Source organism: Coregonus lavaretus, assembly GCF_964263955.1.
Source record: "Coregonus lavaretus genome assembly, chromosome: 25".
Classification (NCBI taxonomy): Eukaryota; Metazoa; Chordata; class Actinopteri; order Salmoniformes; family Salmonidae; genus Coregonus; species Coregonus lavaretus.
Window position 1 is genome coordinate 40,309,103 of NC_140012.1, and position 20,951 is coordinate 40,330,053.

General features: G+C 45.7%; 1 protein-coding gene across 1 annotated transcript; it reads left to right on the plus strand.

The window, feature by feature from the left end:
• Window positions 1–14,655: 14,655 nt before the first annotated feature.
• Window positions 14,656–15,327, plus strand: LOC311100707 (noggin-3-like; the record flags this gene model as incomplete). Its single annotated transcript, XM_084141664.1, has 1 exon — window positions 14,656–15,327. The coding sequence occupies one exon, from the start codon at window positions 14,656–14,658 to the stop codon at window positions 15,325–15,327; it is 672 nt and encodes a 223-aa protein (XP_083997790.1).
• Between the last annotated feature and the right edge of the window lie 5,624 nt (window positions 15,328–20,951).

Here is a 20,951-nt window from a genome sequence, read left to right on the forward strand (position 1 = left end):
ATCAGTTTTGCATAATTCACCAGATTATTATGGACAGGGAGGACCTGATCCTAGATCAGTACTCCTACTCTGAGACACTTAATAAATAAGAGCCGAAATCTACAGGATCCCAAGAATGCCACCACATCCCTCTCCTCTCTCCCTGCCACCACACCCCTCTCCTCTCTCCCTGCTCCACACCCCTCTCCTCTCTCACTGCTCCACACCCCTCTCCTCTCTCACTGCTCCACACCCCTCTCCTCTCTCACTGCTCCACACCCCTCTCCTCTCTCCCTGCCCCACACCCCTCTCCTCTCTCCCTGCCCCACACCCCTCTCCTCTCTCACTGCTCCACACCCCTCTCCTCTCTCACTGCTCCACACCCCTCTCCTCTCTCCCTGCTCCACACCACTCTCCTCTCTCACTGCTCCACACCCCTCTCCTCTCTCCCTGCCCCACACCCCTCTCCTCTCTCACTGCTCCACACCCCTCTCCTCTCTCACTGCTCCACACCCCTCTCCCTGCTCCACACCCCTCTCCTCTCTCCCCGCCCCACACCCCTCTCCACACCCCTCTCCCCGCCCCACACCCCTCTCCCCTCTCCTCGCCCCACACCCGTCCCCCCGCTCCACACCCCTCTCCCCGCTCCCCGCTCCACACCCCTCTCCTCACATGCGGGTGGCACGGTGTTCTGTAGTTAAGGGGGACGGGTTGGGACACCATGTGGGAGTGTGTGATGGTGGGGTGTGAACCGACTGGAATCTCACACCACTGTTGGCAGGGAATATTCCCGTTGGAGCACTCGGAGCGCCGTTCCAAGCCGCAGGATCGTGGTCCGAGAGCTGCCCTTGCTAACTGCCGAGCCGAAGCGGGTTGGCACTCTCACAGTGGCCTGTCGGAAAGGGGACTGCAGTCTCTCTATCTATCCATCCATCCATCCATCCATCCATCCATCCATCCAATCGGTTTCTCTATCCACCCCTCTCACTACCTTTGCAAGGTCAATGCTTAGCAGTAAGAGATCTGAACACAAAATGTTCTCTCTTTTTCTTTTCCGCTCTCTCTCTCTCTCTATCAATATTCATCGCTCTATCCATCTCAATGCAAGAAAATGCATTGAAAAACAAGTCCATGAATTTCTGATTATCAGTCGGGCGTGTTTCCCAAGAGAGAAGGAAGGATTTTGAAATAATGCAAAGTAGTGTTCTGTAATTCTGTGATTCTGTAACTAGTGTTTCTTTGAAATTATAATATGTTCCGTCAGGTTTGAACAAGAGAGATCGAGAAAGAGGCAAAGGGGGTGGAAGACAGACACAAAAAGAGCGCTACTGTCACGATCGTCGTATGGAGTAGACCAATGCGCAGCGTTAGTTGCGAACATACTTCTTTATTAAGTGAATAACGACAAAAACAACAAACACGATAACGTGACAGCCAACGGTCAAACACAAACCTAACTAGAACAAGATCCCACAAAACACAAAGGGAAAACAGACAGTTTAAATATGGCTCCCAATCAGAGACAACCAGCCACAGCTGACACTCGTTGCCTCTGATTGGGAGTCACTCTGGCCAACATAGAAACAGCACAACTAGAACTCCCGACATAGAAATACGACACATAGAATGACCACACCCTGGCTCAACATATAGAGTCCCAGAGCCCGGGTGTGACAGCTACTCTTTATTTGTGTTTCTTTGTGTGTGTGTGTGTGTGTGTGTGTGTGTGTGTGTGTGTGCGCGAGAGTGTGTGTTTATGAACTGACCATTGGCTGTCATCTTGAAGCCTTCGCACCCAAATGGACCGTCCAAATTGCCCTGTTGTCAGCTCATCAAAGGTCTGCGAGGGGAATTACAAAAACAAAAACAAATTACGTTTCTATCTTTATCTAACTGGGTCACGAAAGTAGCAAGGAACTATTCTCTCTCGACCTGGGAGGCCTGTTGATTCACCATTCAGATTAACAAGACTTTTGAACATCAGAGCACACATGTACTGTATTTTTGTGTGTGTGTTTGTGTGTAATGTGTATGTGTGTGGCATTATTGTGGGCCACTGCTTCAGACGTCGTCTCCACAGCGGCAGAACAGCCAGTGATCTACTGCGCCGGGCTGTATCACAGTCATTTTCTGGAAAATCAAAGGAAAAATCTGATTGAAAACATGTGGATCTCCGTCCGTAGTGGAAAGACGAGGGAAAGAACACACACTCAAGGAGCAAATTGGAATATACGTAAAGTCACAATGACTATGGGGCTTCGTTTGATGATAACAGAAGCTGATACTCAGAGGTCTATAAATGACGTAATGTTTATACCTCAAACCCAATGATGAAAACCCTCATGCCACCATTTAGACTGCACATTGGCCAACTGAACCAGATAAACACCTTGATTCAGCACTGACACATTAGTTAGGGGGGGTTGGTTTCTACTAAGCTATATGGAATTGTTTTTTAGAAGGTCATACCAAGGATCATTTGGCTATTTGATTTGGTATTTTTATGACCCCTTGAAGTATATATATATATATATATATATATATAAAAAATCTAACAATTATTTGATGAAAAATTGTATTTGGCCTTACTGCTATTAGCCCATACAAAAGCATTAAATAACAGATTCACTACTTGGAACAACAGATAGTCCCCCCAGAAAATCAAAAGAAAGTTTGTTCTGAAGTGTCTGTCCTATATCTGAGAGATATAACAAAGATAAGGAAACATATATATATATATATATATATATATATATATATATATATTGTATTTTACCCCCTTTTTCTCCCCAATTTCGTGGTATCCAATTGGTAGTTACAGTCTTGTCCCATCGCTGCAACTCTCGTACGGACACAGGAGAGGCGAAGGTCGAGAGTCGTGCATCCTCCGAAACACAACCCAACCAAGCCGCACTGTTTCTTGACACAGTGCCCACTTAACCCGGAAGCCAGCCGCACCAATGTGCAGGAGGAAACACCGTACACCTGGCGACCGAGTCAGCGTGCACTGCGCCCGGCCCGCCACAGGAGTCGCTAGTGCACGATGGGACAAGAACAACCCTGCCGGCCAAACCCTCCCCTACCCTGGACGATGCTGGGCTAATTGTGCGCCGCCCCATGGGTCTCCCGGTCGCGGCCGGCTGCGACAGAGCCTGGACTCGAACCAGGATCTCTAGTGGCACAGCTAGCACTGCGATGCTCTGCCTTAGACCACTGCGCCAAAGGAAACATTTGTTGTAGTTTTTTCTTTACATGTTTTTAGCACTAAACAGTCTCCACATATACAATACATTCGGAAAGTATTCAGACCACTTGACTTTTTCCACATGTTGTTATGTTACGGCCTTATTCTAAAATGGATTAAATAAATAAAAATCCTCAATCTACACACAATACCCCATAATGACAAAGTGAAAACAGGTTTTTAGAAATATCTTATTTACATAAATATTCAGACCCTTTGCTCTATGAGACTTGAAATTGAGCTCAGGTGCATCCTGTTTCCATTGATCATCCTTGAGATGTTTCTACAACTTGGAGTCCACCTGTGGTAAATTCAATTGATTGGACACACATTTACATTTACATCATTTAGCAGAAGCTCTTATCCAGAGCGACTTACAGTTAGTGAGTGCATACATTTTTTTTTTTCATACTGGCCCCCCGTGGGAATCAAACCCACAACCCTGGCATTGCAAACGCCATGCTCTACCAACTGAGCTACATCCCTGCCGGCCATTCCCTCCCCTACCCTGGACCAATTGTGCGCCGCCCCTTTGGGTCTCCCGGTCACGGCCGGCTACGACAGAGCCTGTCTATATAAGGTCCCACAGTTGACAGTGCATGTCAGAGCAAAAACCAAGCCATGAGGTCAAAGGAATTGTCCGTAGAGCTCCGAGACAGGATTGTGTAAAGGCACAGATCTGGGGAATGGTACCAAAAAATGTGTAATGAATGGGGTATTGTGTGTAGATTGATGAGGGGAAAAAAAACATTTAATCAATTTTAGAATAAGGCTGTAATGTAACAAAATGTGGAAAAAGTCAAGGGGTCTGAATACTTTCCAAATGCACTGTACTTCCACTTGTGGGAGCCCTAGAGCAAAGCAACCGATGTACGTGCTCGTGAGAGTCTCACCTTTCCACAAAGGGATCATATTAGTGTGTAGCCAAAACTGTTCGGACGCTACAGACAGAAGTTGGCAGATCAGCTGGACAGACTTCAGATGAGTCCAAAGACGCTTGTGGGGGACGTAGAGCAAAATGGAGAACACCATCGTGTTCGAGTCTCATCTTTCCATAGAGGGGCCAAACCGTTTGGACACTACAGACAATTTTGTGAGAAGACTGATTTTCAGGATGTCTCATGGTCTGACAAACACCACTCTCGCTCTGTCACCTTTCACCACAGATGCAGAAGTGCAGCATAGGTGGCTGTGGTGGATTGAGATGCATCCAATGCAAAAAAACAGATATCTCTTAAACGTACAGATTTTTATAGGGATTTTTTTATTATGCTAATAAGATTTATGCAGGGCGCGGACATCAACCTTAGTGGGTTTGAAGAAGCATAGGCCATTCACTAATATACAGTACAGTCATGCATCCAAATAAAACTTCAGTTTTGCCCTTGGGGTCAGTAGGTTTCGTGAGTCACTTGACCCGTTTGTCACAGTGGCATAGACAGGGTCCCTATGCAGTCCGATAGGAAAGACCCTTATCTAAGAATCACAGTTTTACCCTTAACTTCCTCTGTACAAAGAGATACACTGGCGCCCGCCGCCTTCCACATACTGTCAGACTACTAGGCCAGAAAATTAGGCCAAGGTCAATTTAAAAAGTAAAAGAGGAAGAGAGGGAGTTAAAATAAACTGTTTTAAAAAAGAAGCAAAACAGAACTTTAAACATTGGGAGAAGTAGTTCCCTTTTCAGTCCTCCTTGTGTAGAAAGTGAGTCAGTCAATGTCTATTCACATCTTGGATGAGCAGCCATTTATTTAAAGTAGGCTTTCTGAGAAAGATGTAGGCCCTATGCAATGACGGGAATTCTCGTAATTTCCATTCAAGAGTTTGACACCACAATGATTTGACTATGTTAGGCCAATTAGATATCTAGAATTTATAGGGCTATAAAATGAATCCACTGCCACCACACTCGGTGCGTGTGGCAGAACCTGTCTAGTAGCCCACTACATTGTGTCAGTGAGTTGTCACTATGAAATAACGCTACACGGAGAAATGCATTCCCGTGGTCAGGTCGCCGCAGACCTCGCAGCTGGAAGTTCCCGAAATTCTAGGGCATATTTGTCCCTGTCTCGTGCGGTCGAGCAGAGAGCACAGTCGCCCCTTTATCTGGGCGCTGTAGTTTTCAGCATTAGAGTTGTTTTTTTATTTGGGCCATAATTCAACCTTTACTACATGCGCAAACATTCCAATGGTTTGCCTTCTGGCGGGAGAAGGCAGCATGCGCCAGGCCGTGCGCACAGGTCCATGGAAGTCAGTCTGACTAATTAAATTGTGACCGTTTAATAAAGGGATGTAGGCTACTTTTCTCTGCTTCTGCCATTAAAGTATTACACCACGGAATTAACTGCGCTTTAAAAGATAGGTTTTTACAATGTCATCCTGTTATACTTTTTCACCTTTTTGAATCATCCCTTACAAAAAAACACAGTTATTGTGAAGGTAATTTGATAACATAAAACTACACGTGAGCACGTGAGAACATGATCTCATGTGAAATGAACGTGAAATAAATGTGACAACATGGGGATGAAAAATACCAACATATGATAACATGAAACTACACAACAGGTGGTTGGTGGCACCTTAATTGGGGAGGAAGGGCTCGTGTTAATGGCTGGAACGGGGTAAGTGGAATGGTATCAAATACATCAAAAACATTGTTTCCATGCATTTGATGACATTTCATTCGCTCAGTTCCAGCCATTATTATGAGCCCTCCTCCCCTCAGCATTGTGTCAGCCTCCACTGAAATACACATGACATGTGACCATGTGAAAACACAAGCTTGTGAAATAATAAGGTAAATCTACAACTAGTTACTGTATTTTTACAGCTAAATTCAGGTGTTAATGTTAAAAGACAATACACATTGATTACTTGGGACTCAACCTCACTTGGGATTTGAACTCACAACCTCTTGGTTGCTAGCTACCTAAAGGTCCTGCTGCACCACCAGATCTTTAGACCTACTGGAGATCGGCAAGATTCAATTTCTGGACTTTGCCTAAAGTTGCAGTAAAAAATAAACGAAATATATACAACAACTTAAACGTGTTATTCCTATTTAATGACAGTATACTGCTGTATTCTGATTTCAATTACTGTAAAATCTTGTACTGTGACCACAATTGGGACACCGCCTTAAATGGGAGTTAGACCACCAGATCTGTGAGCCTGAAAGAGATATGGCCACAGAGTTATTGGCAAGAATGCAGTTCTGCACTTTGCTAAAAGCTGCCCAGAATCAAGTAAATAATTGTCAAATTATCACCACCAATGTAAAACTAGCAGTGCTCAAGAACACTTGATGTAGAGTATACATTCATTCTTTGGAGATTTGAACTTGCAACCTCTTGTTTGGGAGCGCATTGGACAATTATTTACTTGATTTTGGGCAGCTTTTAGCAAAGTCCAGAAATGCATTCTTGCCAATAACTCTGTGGCCATATCTCTTTCACGCTCACAGATCTGGTGGTATTTTTGCAGTAATGATTGTACCTAATGCTGCATTCGTAACCAAGTGGGAAGTGGGAATTGACATTTAACATTTAACATTTAAGTCATTTAGCAGACGCTCTTATCCAGAGCGACTTACAAATTGCTGCATTCAACTTATGATAGCCAGTGGGACAACCACCCTATTTTTTTATTTAAAACAAATCTTTATGTTTATTTTATTTATTTATTTATTTTTAATGGGGGGGTGGGGGAGGGGGGTAGTAGGATTACTGTTATACTATTCCATGTATTCCTTAAAGAGGTAGGGTTTCAAGTGTCTCCGGAAGGTGGTCAGTGACTCTGCTGTCCTGGCGTCATGGGGGAGCTTGTTCCACCATTGGGGTGCCAGAGCAGCGAATAGCTTTGACTGGGCTGAGCGGGAACTGTGCTTCCGTAGAGGTAGGGGGGCTAGCAGGCCAGAGGTGGATGAACGTAGTGCCCTCGTTTGGGTGTAGGGTCTGATCAGAGCCTGAAGGTAAGGAGGTGCCGTTCCCCTCACAGCTCCATAGGCAAGCACCATGGTTTTGTAGTAGATGCGAGCTTCAACTGGAAGCCAGTGGAGTGTGCGGAGGAGCGGGGTGACATGAGAGAACTTGGGAAGGTTGAACACCAGACGGGCTGCAGCGTTCTGGATAAGTTGTAGGGGTTTAATGGCACAGGCAGGGAGCCCAGCCAACAGCGAGTTGAGTAATCCAGACGGGAGATGACAAGTGCCTGGATTAGGACCTGTGCCGCTTTCTGTGTAAGGTAGGGTTGTACTCTGCTAATGTTGTAGAGCATGAACCTGCAGGATCGGGTCACCGCTTTGATGTTAGCGGAGAACGACAGGGTGTTGTCCAGGGTCACGCCAAGGTTCTTTGCACTCTGGGAGGAGGACACAATGGAGTTGTCAACCGTGATGGCGAGATCATGGAGCGGGCAGTCCTTTCCCGGGAGGAAGAGCAGCTCCGTCTTGCCGAGGTTCAGCTTGAGGTGGTGATCCGACGTCCACACTGATATGTCTGCCAGACATGCAGAGATGCGATTCGCCACCTGGTTATCAGAAGGGGGAAAGGAGAAAATTAATTGTGTGTCGTCTGCGTAGCAATGATAGGAGAGACCATGTGAGGATATGACAGAGCCAAGTGACTTGGTGTATAGAGAGAATAGGAGAGGGCCTAGAACTGTGCCCTGGGGGACACCAGTGGTGAGAGCATGGGGTGCGGAGACAGATTCTCGCCACGCCACCTGGTAGGAGCGACCTGTCACGTAGGACGCAATCCAAGAGTGAGCCGCGCCGGAGATGCCCAACTCGAAGAGGGTGGAGAGGAGGATCTGATGGTTCACAGTATCAAAGGCAGCAGATAGGTCTAGAAGGATAAGAGCAGAGGAGAGAGAGTTATCTTTAGCAGTGCGGAGAGCCTCCATGACACAGAGGAGAGCAGTCTCAGTTGAATGACCAGTCTTGAAATCTGACTGGTTTGGATCAAGAAGGTAATTCTGAGAGAGATAGCAGGAGAGTTGGCTAGAGACGGCAAGCTCAAGAGTTTTGTAGAGAAAAGAAAGAAGGGATACTGGTCTGTAGTTGTTGACATCGGAGGGATCGAGTGTAGGTTTTTTGAGGAGGGGTGCAACTCTCGGTCTCTTGAAGAGACCGCGAAAGATCCACTTGAATGGTCCTCCAACTGGTAATTACTAACGCGTCTATCATCCCTGAGCTCCAACTTCTACCGAATACTGACCTCTGACGTCACCTACTAAGGAAATGACCTCGATAACATTTGTCAGTTAAATGTAACAACTTTTATAAAAACTTTCATAAAAGCTTTTATAATAAGCAATCTATTAATATGTGTTTGGAACTCAATAATTTCTTTACAAGCGTGATAGCTATACTTTTAGCTAATGATTGACACAGCTTGATGGCCATTAGCCAATGATTTCAAAACACGTGAATGTATCCAACTGGTATTTACGACTGGTAAATTCCCACCTCCCACATGGTTACGAACGTAGCTTTATATTTAATATATTGGGTAGAAAAAAGTACCATTATACTAGATTATCCGCACATGTACCCTAAAAAGTACAGACCAGTACCATGTGAGTTCCTATGTGTACCTCTGAAGGTACCTTATGTGTACCTTTGACCTTTTTGTACACCTGGGAACAACACTGTACCACCGTACTCTAATTTTTGTGAGTGTGTGGATATATGTTCTTGGTAACAAATAACCATCTGGTGGCAATGCTGAGACATTAATGCACTCCAAACTAAAAAGTTGCAAGAGCATTTACAGAGCCTTCAGAAGGCATTCACACCCCTTGACTTTTTCCACATTTTGCTGTGTTACAGCCTGAATTTAACATTTATTAAATTTAGATTTGTTGGTTACTAGCCTACACACAATACCCCATAATGTCTAAGTGGAATTATGATTTTCGAAATTTTTACAAATAAATAAACAATGAAAAGCTGAAATGTCTTGAGCCAATACGTATTCAACCTCTTTGTTATGGCAAGCATGAATACAGTGCATTCGGATAGTATTCAGACCCCTTGACATTATCCACATTTTGTTACGTTGCAGCCTTATTTTAATATTGATTAAATTGTTTTTTCCCCCCCTCATCAATCTACACACAATACCCTATAATGACAAAGCAAAAACAGGTGTTTAGAAATGTTTGCTAATTTATTAAAAATATCAAACGGAAATATCACATTTACATAACTATTCAGACCCTTTACTCAGAACTTTGTTGAAGCACATTTGGCACCTTTGGCACCTTTGGCAGCGATTACAGCCTTGAGTATTCTTGTGTATGACGCTACAAACTTGGCACACCTGTATTTGGGGAGTTTCTCCCATTCTTCTCTGCAGATCCTCTCAAGCTCTGTCAGGTTGGATGGGGAGCGTTGCTGCACAGCTATTTTCAGGTCTCTCCAGAGATGTTCGATCAGGTTCAAGTCCGGGCTCTAGCTGGGCCACTCAAGGACATTCAGAGACTTGTTCCAAAGCCACTCCTGCATTGTCTTGGCTGTGTGCTTAGGGTCATTGACCTGTTGGAAGGTGAACCTTCGCCCCAGTCTGATGTCCTGAGTGCTCTGGAGCAGGTTTTCATCAAGGATCTCTCTGTACTTTGCTCCGTTTATCTTTCCCTCAATCCTGACTCGTCTCCCAGTCCCTGCTGCTGAAAAACATCCCCACAGCATGATGCTGCCACCACCATGCTTCACTGTAGGGATGGTGCCAGGTTTCCTCCAGCTGTGACTCTTTGCATTCAGGCCAAAGAGTTCAATATTGGTTTCATCAGACCAGAGGATCTTGTTTCTCATGGTCTGAGTCCTTTAGGTGCCTTTTGGCAAACTCCAATTGGGCTGTCATGTGCTTTTTACTGAGGAGTGGCTTCCGTCTGGCCACTCTACCATAAAGGCCTGATTGGTGGAGTGCTGCAGAGATTGTCTTATGGAAGGTTCTCCCACCTCCACAGAGGAACTCTAGAGCTCTGTTAGTGACCATCAGGTTCTTGGTCACCTCCCTGACTAAGGCCCTTCTCCCTCGATTGCTCAGTTTGGCCAGGCGGCCAGCTCTAAGAAGAGTCTTGTTGGTTCCAAACATTTTCCATTTAAGAATGATGGAGGCCACTGTGTTCTTGGGGACCTTCAATGCTGCAGAAATGTTTTTGTACCCTTCCCCAGATCTGTACCTCGACACAATCCTGTCTCGGAGCTCTACGGACAATTCCTTCGACCTCATGGCTTGGTTTTTGCTCAGACATGCACTGTCAACTGTGGGACTTTATATAGACAGGTGTGTGCCTTTCCAAATCATGTCCAATCAATTGAATTTACCACAGGCGGACTCCAATCAAGTTGTAGAAACGTCTCAAGGATGATCAATGGAAACAGGGTGCACCTGAGCTCAATTTCTTGTCTCATAGCAAAAGGACTGAATACTTATGTAAATAAGATATTTCTGTTTTTTATTTGTAATACTTTTGCAAACATTTCTAAAAACCTGTTTTCGCTTCGTCATTATGTGGTATTGTGTGAAGATTGATGAGGATTTCTATTTTTTAATCAATTTTAGTATAAGGCTGTAATGGAACAAAATGTGCAAAAAGTCAAGAGGTCTGAATACTCTCAGAATGCACTGTATTTCTATGTACCGGCAGTTAGCCAGCTAGCAACTCCAGCAGAGTTTGCAAGTAAGTGCATGAACATTTATTTGGCTGTAGGCTAATCACCCACCGGTATGCTATGCACATTTGCAAGCAATGCGTTTGTGGATCTATCTGCTTCACTTACCAGTAGTAGCAGAGCTGGCTTTCTTGATTATTATCCCAGCCGTGCTGAGGAGTCTGAAATATTGTCCAACTAGCAATATTCTCAATCGCTATACACAGGTGAATCAGATAGACACAGGTGACACCAATAGGAAGATGATTAGTCCCGACTGTGAGTGAGGAGGTGCCTAAGGTTGTCGTAGGATGACACCTAGTGGGTCGCTCCGGAACTGCGACCCACTCCTGTAACAGAGCCCGTACCTGCCTCCAGGTGCGGTGACAGCAATTGATGTGGGCCTGGACCGACGGGACCACCGCCTCCACCTCTTGCTCGGGGAATAGGGGGGGGGTTGATACCCGTATTGGCACTGGAAGGGGGACAGGCCGGTGGAAGAGCAGAGAAGGGTGTTGTGGGCGTACTCCGACCATGCCAATCGCTGACTCCACGTGGCTGGGTTGCTGGAGGCGTAGCACCTCAGCATCCCCTCCAGATCCTGGTTGACGCGCTCCGTCTGCCCGTTCGACTGGGGACGGAAGCCGGAAGACAAGCTGACAGAGGCACCGAGGCAGGTGGCGAACGCCTTCCAGAACCTGGAAGCGAACTGAGGGTCCCGATCCAACACCACATCTTGGGGAAGGCCAAGGACCCAGAAAACGTGCTGCACCACCAGCTTAGCCGTCTCCCGGGCAGACGGGAGTTCTGGAAGGGGAATGAAGTGGGCAGCTTCGAGAACCGGTCCACAACTACTAGGATGACTGTGTATCCATCAGTAACGGAACGCTCCACCCTTGGGCCAGCCCCACATCCATCAGGGTTCCCGCGGCCCCAGAATCCACCAGTGCATGCGCCCGACACACTGAACCCTGACGGGGAGAAAAGTCTGGGAGTCTCTGGAGTTGGGATTCCAGCTCGCTAGCACCCCTCCCGATACTAGCGAGCCCTCCCATTTCCCGGCTTCTCCAGGCATGATTCGCAGTGGTGACCTGTCTGGCCGCAGTCCAGGCCTCTGCCTCTCCATCCTGGACAAGCGCGCCGCACCCAGCTGCATAGCCTCCTCCTGAGGCGTCTCCTCCCTGAATCAGCGGAAAGCCTCTGGGCTGATAGGGGGACAAGGAGGTGCGCCTTGCGTCATGCCTCTCTTGTGCGCCCTCTTACGACGCCGATTGTCTACCTGCACCGAGAGGTCGACGAGGCCGTCAAGTCGCTCAGGCAGCGCCCTGAAGGAGAGTTTGTCCTTCATCCCCTCCGATAGCCCCTGAGCGTAAAGGACGACCAGGGCGGCCTCCACCCATCCTGCCTCTCGAGCCCGGGTCCGGAACTCCATGGAGTAGTCCGCCACCGAACGGTCACCCTGCCAACAGGCCCGTGAGCCGCCACCCGGCCTCGTGCCCTGACACCACCAGAGAGGTATCGAACACCTTGCGTAGCTCCCGGGTGAATAGGTAAGAATCGGAGCACGCCGGAGTTTGGCTCTCCCACTCCGCGGTAGCCCAGGAAAGGGACCGACCCGTCAACAGAATGAAAATGTAGGCCACCCGGCCCTGCTCTGTCGGGAAGGAGGAGGGTTGTAGGCTGAATATCAGGGAACACTGGGTGAGGAATTCCCTGCAGCCCTCTGGATGTCCGTCGTACCTCTCCGGAGGTGGTAGGCGGGGTTCCCGCGATGTCGTAGGCGAGACTGGAGATGCCGCTGCCGCGGCTTCCGCTCCGACGGCTGCCGGTGCTGGTCGGATGTCCACCTGACTCTGCACGGCAATCGTCAGCTGACGTAGATTCTCTGTGATCTGCTGCAGGCTGCGGTCGTGCTGGTTCAGCATGGCTCCCTGCGTTGCCAATGCGCTGTGATACTGTGCTGACTCCGCTGGGTCCATAGTGGCTCAGTTTTCTGTAAGGGTTGGTGTGAGGTGTGACCCAGGTGTGGTGCAGCTTAGATAGTAGGCAGAGACGGTGAAACAAGGAACTTTACTGGTGGTCCCGAAGCCAGAATACAAAATAACGGACTTTACACGAAAAAGAAAGGCGGAGCAAATAAGACTCCAAAAAACAGGCAAAGCTGCTGAGATTTACTTTGAAGTCCAAAGTGTATAAATACAGGTGAATTCAGTCACCAACATGGGCATGGTGGTGTAGCAGGAAGACCGGAATGCAGTGAATCAAGAGGTTTTGTGTTCTAATCTCAGGTAAGGACATGTTGAATAATAATTACTTTATAAATAAACATACACAATGTAGTCATGTATACCAAATATTTAAGTAGAAAACTATGTTAAAAGCATACAACACATTTTTGTTTGCAGGGCATCACCTGTGAAATCTTATGTGAAAATCCACATATGAAACTTAATCTTAAATGTCATAACATGAAGTGTTACAAAAACACATGGTTTCACATGATTGCAGGTCACATGTGAAATTATGTGATTTTCCACTCTTTGTCCACTTTGTGTCCCAGACAGAAAATGAAAAAAATCTATAAAGGCTTACATGTCAAATAAAAAGGATAAATAATATTGGTAATGAAAAGGAGCACTTTGCTCACTCTCACCCTGTCCTGGATAAGTCTAAACACACGTTGAGAGCATCTAACTGGAGAGTGAGTTATAAAATAAACATCGCTTTGGCACTAGCCATCATAACACCCCCTCTCGCAGTTTGTCTGTCTAGAAGAGACGGCTTTCGGCACCTCAGCTGTTGAACTTGAACAGTTGCTTGATTTATGACACCGCTGGTATTCAATCTATGAGACGAATCAGACAGCTAATACAATTATGTGTTATTGCACTAGAATTTAATGCGCCCGGTTTGGATGCATTAGTCATATTTATTTTTATTAGGAAAATGCATTAATAAAGTTTGTGTCGATAAAGTTGGAGAGATATGGGCTATAGGCCTACTCGTGTCTGCGTTTTACTGGTGGTGGAGAGAGAGAAAGAGAGAGAGAGAGAGAGAGAGAGAGATAGAGAGAGAGAGAGAGAGAGAGAGAGGGGGGATTACATCACGGCGCTCATGGATATATCGTCTGAGCCAGATGGGGCTCAGTTTGGCGTCCGGCACCGGCCAGTGCATCGCCAAGCCCTAGACAACATGCGGACACCCAGAAACCAACAGGACCCAACTCTGAGACTAGTGAGAAACCAGAGAAACCAGGACCTTACGCACTTTACGCACGGGAAAGCCCAGTGGAAATGCAGCCAGGTCGGCTCATACTACTGACACTGCTGGGTCTGGTATAAAGTTTTTGTTGAAAGAGCTTTGAAAGTGCGATTTGTTGTCTTGTTAAAACAGTGAAGGGCTTCGTTCTATCCATTCAGACGCGTGTCATGGACTCTAAAGTTACGCAGCGAAACTCTCCACTGGCTCAGCGCATCAACGTTCCTCTCTCAGACTGCAATCACCGGTTGCTAAGGTGACTAGGTTCCAGCCAGCTGAAACTTTCTGAGAGGCAGTTTTTCGTGGAGTTTGAGAAGCAGATAACCGGTTGGAGCGCGTGCGTGACGACGGGCGCCGGACTACCGGGTGCCACGGGACTCCACACGCACTCTCTCTCTCTCAAACACTCACACCGACCCCCGGGGGGAAACGGATGATCGTTTCTACGGTATAAGGATTATACTTTTCATATTCTACTCTCTATCACTTGGAACTATTGTTACCAGACAGAAATATGGATAACTCGTACTGTTTCCTGGCCATGTCCATGCTGGTTCTCTCCCTCGGTTTTAGGATAGAGGAGGGCATGTGCCAACACTACTACCTCCTCCGTCCCATCCCCAGCGACACTCTCCCCATAGTGGAGCTCAAAGAGGACCCAGACCCTGTCCTGGACCCGAAAGAACGGGACCTGAACGAGACCGAACTCAGATCCAACCTGGGTAGTCACTTCGACCCCCACTTCATGTCCATCACCCCGCCAGAGGACAAGTACTCGGGCAACGAGGACCTGAGCGACTCGGAGATGCGTCAGAAGCCATCCATCGCGATGCCCAAAGAGATCAAAGCCATGGAGTTTGAGATCCAGCAAGGCAAGAAGCACAAGCCCAGTAAAAAACTCAGAAGAAGGCTGCAACTGTGGCTGTGGTCTTACACCTTCTGTCCAGTTGTTTATACATGGAACGACCTCGGGAACAGATTCTGGCCGCGCTACGTGAAGGCGGGGAGCTGCCACAATAAGCGTTCTTGTTCGGTCCCTGAAGGGATGGTTTGCAAACCTGCCAAATCGGCCCATTTTACGATCTTAAGATGGAGGTGCCTGCAAAGAAAGGGAGGTCTGAAATGCGCTTGGATACCAGTTCAGTACCCCATTATATCTGAGTGCAAATGCTCCTGCTCGAACTGAAATAAACTGAAATGAACTTTTTGTGTTATTATTATTTCAAAAAATATGAATTTCAAAAATCATAGTCACGTGATTATTTGTATATGCACTGCCAAGTGTAAGAATGTATATTGTATGTATATGTGGCGCCATTTAATTTTATGATGACACACTTTGTAGAAAGGTCAGTATTATTATTACAATATAACCAGCATCTACTGTATTTGTTGAACATATCTTGGATGTGATGTATCTTTATATTTATGTTGAAGAAGAGCACTTTGCATCGCAAAGCATTAAAATACTGTTATTGAAGGACTTTACAGCTATTTTCCATTATTTGGGAAGATAAATTAAATAAATGGTTTTAAGGACCTCTGATGTGGCAAAATTAGCCTAAATGTAAATTCAGCTTGTGAAACTGGATAAAGGGACAATTGGTGGGTAAACTATGTAAAATAAGAGTAACTGCCAGCCTATTTGTTTTATGTCTCATGTAGTCACAGTTCAAATAAAACCACACAGATGACACTTGGGAAGGACTTTTTGTTTTGTTAGAACATTTTTTGTTTACATCTCCTTTGTCCTCAAATTGCAGTCAGTTTGGTCAGATTTTGTTGGACTATATAAAACACTAGAAATGGGCCTTGCAGACCATGCAGACTGTGGTTGTGGGAATAGTTTAGGGAAAGTTTGAGTGTACTGTGTTTGATTATTCAGCTGCTGACCACACATATACATGTCTTTCTGCTCTCAACATCTGTCCTGTAGCTACAGATATTGGTCCACTTCCCGCTTGGTCCTCTTCCCTCTTGGTCCTCTTCCATCTTGGTCCTCTTCCCTCTTGGTCCTCTTCCCGCTTGGGCCTCTTCCCTCTTGGTCCTCTTCCCTCTTGGTCCTCTTCCCTCTTGGTCCTCTTCCCTCTTGGTCCTCTTCCCGCTTGGTCCTCTTCCCTCTTGGTCCTCTTCCCTCTTGGTCCTCTTCTCTCTTGGTCCTCTTCCCTCTTGGTCCTCTTTCCTCTTGGTCCTCTTCCCTCTTGGTCCTCTTCCCTCTTGGTCCTCTTCCCTCTTGGTCCTCTTCCCGCTTGGTCCTCTTCCCTCTTGGTCCTCTTCCCTCTTGGTCCTCTTCCCTCTTGGTCCTCTTCCCTCTTGGTCCTCTTCCCGCTTGGTCCTCTTCCCTCTTGGTCCTCTTCCCTCTTGGTCCTCTTGCCTCTTGGTCCTCTTCTCTCTTGGTCCTCATCCCTTCTTCCTTTATTCCACTCAGTAGATGTGCTGTGTGTACACTGACGATTCACTTGCCCTATTCTCCTCAGCCCTTTTCCTGGTTGCTCTCCTCCAATCCCAGATGACAAGACATTGGTTCTAACTTAATCTCCAAAGGCCTTGAACCAACAATCATGCAGTATTGTGGCAAGGTCACCACCTCATGTGCCAGAAAGGTCCAGACCCCTTGGCTGACAGAGGCATGCTACACTATAATAGCCTAGACATGAGTAGGATGCTTTGTCTTTAAAAAATATATATATATTGTACAGCTCAATCCCAATGGGTATTCTCATCGCACCTGGACACAGTTTTGAGATAGATGAAACAGTTACACTCACTGAAAGACAGTAGTGTCCCTTTTCAAACCTGCGGCTTGTGACCGCTGCTGCTACAAAATGAACTAACTATCTAGAGACTACTTTCAATAAATGTGAATTCTAATCAGAAAACTCCCCTTGTGTGATGAGAATGCCCATTGGGGGAAACCCACACTTACTGACACAAGTCTTTTTCAAACCCGTGAAAATAATAAAATATCAAGAGACTATACCTTCAGTGAATCTGGGCTTTTCTCTTCTATGATCGGCCCTTACAACCATATGGACTTTTTGCACAAAGACCATTAAGTTAAGTACAGCACACCAATCTTTCATTCAATTTATTTTATTCCCTGTTCAAATCCAGGTACTGTATACTGCGTGTGAAATAGAGAGCCAGGAATGGAAGCCAGCAAATCCCAGGCAGGCCAGGAGCACTGCTCATAACAACATGAGCAGGACCTGGTCTGGCCAACACTGCTTCATTTCATTACACTTCCTCTTGATGAAAGCTACTGCTGCAGCCTTTTACTAATTCAATATACTGTATATATGACTGTAAACTTGGTTTCAGGAAAGTTGAGCGAGATTAATTAAATTTGCTGTCTGTAGAGACACCAGTGGCCTGCCAGGGACTTTTTCTATATGCCAGTGTGCTTAGCTTACGCCTGCTTTAAGAGGTGTGGAAAGCCCAGACACACCTTTGAATATTTCTAACAAGTGCAACCGAAGTTTTCCTGCTTTTTCCAGACGTTTGTTTTTTCTTCTTCTTCTTCTTCATTTCAGCAGTTTTCTGAAGCAGCAGCAAAGCTTATGTGTGGACCTTTTGGAGTCATGACCCAAAGTAATCAAACAAGGACTGTGAAACTAAAGTAGAAAAACATACACCATAGTATGTGGTTATACTATACCAATACTATATTATACTATATCAATATGAGCGCCCTAAGAACGACATCCAGTATCTTTACTGGAATAACACAGACAGGACAGCCAATCAATTTGTTTCATTTTTATTGGCTATATAATATTGACTACAGCACCAATATCGTCCACCATAACGCGCATGCGTTATATTGATGGTAGTGATGGGATCAAATTACATTAACTTCAACCAGCTTGTTTATTACAATGTAGGGATGTAACCTGGATTGCCTGTGGCAGTGAAGTAGTGGTCTGACCTTACTTCCCCTGCTCGACGCCATCTCCATATTTGCGTCTCAAATGGTACCCTATCCCCTATATTGTGCACTAAATGGGGAATATGGTGCCATTTGGGACGCCCCCATGCCGCCATGCCCTGACAGTCGGAAGGCTCATTGTAAAAGGATTATAAATTAAATACCTTAATTTTCAGATTCCTTCATTTAAGCTGCCTGGCGCCTCAAATACATACTGGGGCTGGATGGATGATCACATGTAAAAACAGTTTTGCTGCTCCGGTTATGTCAGGTCTGAGAGAGAGAGAGGGAGGAGAGAGAAAGAGAGGAGGGAAAATGACTTGACTCTCCTCACCAACAATACAGACAGACAGAGAGAGGACAGTGAGTTTTTATTGCCGGTGTTAAAACCGTTGAGTACTTTTCTGACACAAATCTTTAATGCGAATGGAATGTGGATTGCAGTCATGTTCTCATGTTCTCATGTTCTAATAGTTCTGATTCCACATCATTTTAGCACAGTGTCGTGATGATCGTCAGGCACGTGCGCAGATAGGGCTCTACCTGTATATACATTTTCTGTCGTTGTTCTGAACCAACTGCCCGCAAGTCGTCATTAAATTCCCATCTATGCTTCAGAACCAAAAAGTTGCGCGTCTTGATTGTTGACCAAAAACCATTCACCAGCGTTGGCGCGCAAAGGTGGTCGCACATATCCACATTAGTCACCATAAATAACTTGTTTAATTTCCTCCAGTTTTGCCTGGCAAAAACAAAGTAGGCCTACGTTTATCATCCATATAAAATACAGTTTAGAAATGTACTACCGACTCATCTTTGCCAGAACAACAGGCTACCTGGCGATTTGATTGATTATTTTCCTATTTCAGATAGGCCTAGTTTGGGTGCCTAATGGCCAGTGGCGGCTCCTGAAAAAATTCTCAGGGGGGGCAATTTTTCTGATGATTTAGGTGACCTACACACATTTTAAAAAAGATATGTCCAGCAACAACATGAAGACAGGGGCAGCATATAAGTCAATACCAGAAGCATTTATTGACTGATCTCAAAAGTGTTGGCTTACCAGGGTTGGTGGAGCCCTCAGTTTCATCTTTGCCTCGCAAAGCTAACTCAAACACTCCGCAAAACTTCACACACTGGATTAGCCGGCTGAGGATGTGGCGGTTCTTGCTAATGTCGTAGTAAATATATTTGTTATAGTGAATATGGAATATGATATGTTGAGTAAAATGTTGTGCTAAGATCTATTTAGGTCAGGAGCTGGTTATAAGTTCTGTTCCTATCCAATAACAATGGACAAAAGGGTCCTATCTTGTCAGCCTTGTCAGTTTCAGTTCTCCAGTAAACTTGTGATTATCAACACTAACCTCATCGTTGTGGCGGCGGACAGCTAGCCTGTATCCCTCATCCAGTTGAGTGGGAATGTTCACTCTCCCCAAAGCAGACAATCTCAAACAGCTATCCATGTGGGTCTTTGACAGCTCATGTTTCTTAATCTTTCCTGAAAGATGGTGCATGTCCGTTACACACCAGTCGCTGTCCAAGCGGTGCTGTCTGCCGTGCCGCCTTCAGGGTGAAAGAGTAAGCAGGGGGTAGCAGAAGACTGCATTAGCTACATCGCAGCCTGCTAGCCAGGTTTTTCGTTCGTACCAATTTTTGGAAAATCCTCGGGTGTAGGACTTCCCCCCTTTAGTAGAAACCTGTTGAATTATTAAATTTGGTCTGGGAGGTCCTAATTGTTTCGTTGCCAATTTATCTTCATTTGTTCGCCGACAAAAAGGAACTTCTTTCAAAGACACAATCGAGTTGCACTGAAGCCTAGCCATTTTGATAGTAGTAGTGAATTGATTGACGAGGCTACCCGCTCTTTTCTTAGTTACGTTCATGGTTATGTTACGTATGACGAAAGCGCGTAAGTGCAAGCCCTCAGAAACCCATAGAGATTGTATTGAAAGCTCTGATATTTGAAAAAAATAGATTTTACATGGGAGTCTATGACAGACTTCTGGGCGATTTTCAACCTGACTGAAATCGCCCCAAAAGGGGGGGGGGGCATTTGAAGCACGACTTTAGCCTGATTGGACATTTAGTGGCACTGTGGCAGATCAGACGTCTAGATTACAACACTGATAACTACTGTTGCCGTGATATAATTGATTAGAAAAAAAATCCCTTCCTTTTCCCGTTTGGCAGTGCGTCGCCCATATCGCCCTATTGAACACACCGCCCCTGCTAATGGCTATATGTCTAAAGACAAGCAGCTGTAAAATCGCACTGCCATCAATATTACGGGTTGAAGATGTAACATATTCTGGCGAATTTATTACGATATTTGTGAGGAAGAACAGGGCTACTCGGCTAGCAACGAGCACTCTGCAGGTAGGCTGCCCTCCAAAGTGATGGCTAGGCGCAGACAGAACATGTTTTCCATCGGATCCGGCAACCTCTGCTACAAGTAGGCCATTTGATTTAGCTTGCTCTGGACTCCAGAGAAGTGACATGATATATCCATTGTTGATATTGGCTGCTAAAATGAATGACTTTAAGCTCCAAATTCAGCTGTAAAACGCAGTTTATTTCTGTAGTCTATCTTGCGTTTTGAAAATACATACCGTTCATGGCTGTAATGACAGGCTACATTTGCGCAACGAGTGTGCGCGCATGTTCGCTTGTGCGGTTTTGTACCACTCCTTTTCACAAGTTGGGGGTCAAACATTTTGCAAACCACTGCTATACATGATAGTGTCAACAAATGGAGTTGGGTTGGATATAGTAATGATAGACTACAGTATTTCTTGCCACATCCACGGGAAGTAGGGGTGCTGAGGAATTTTTAAAATACAAATAATAATAATATTAATAAACAAAAAAAAGGGGACCAA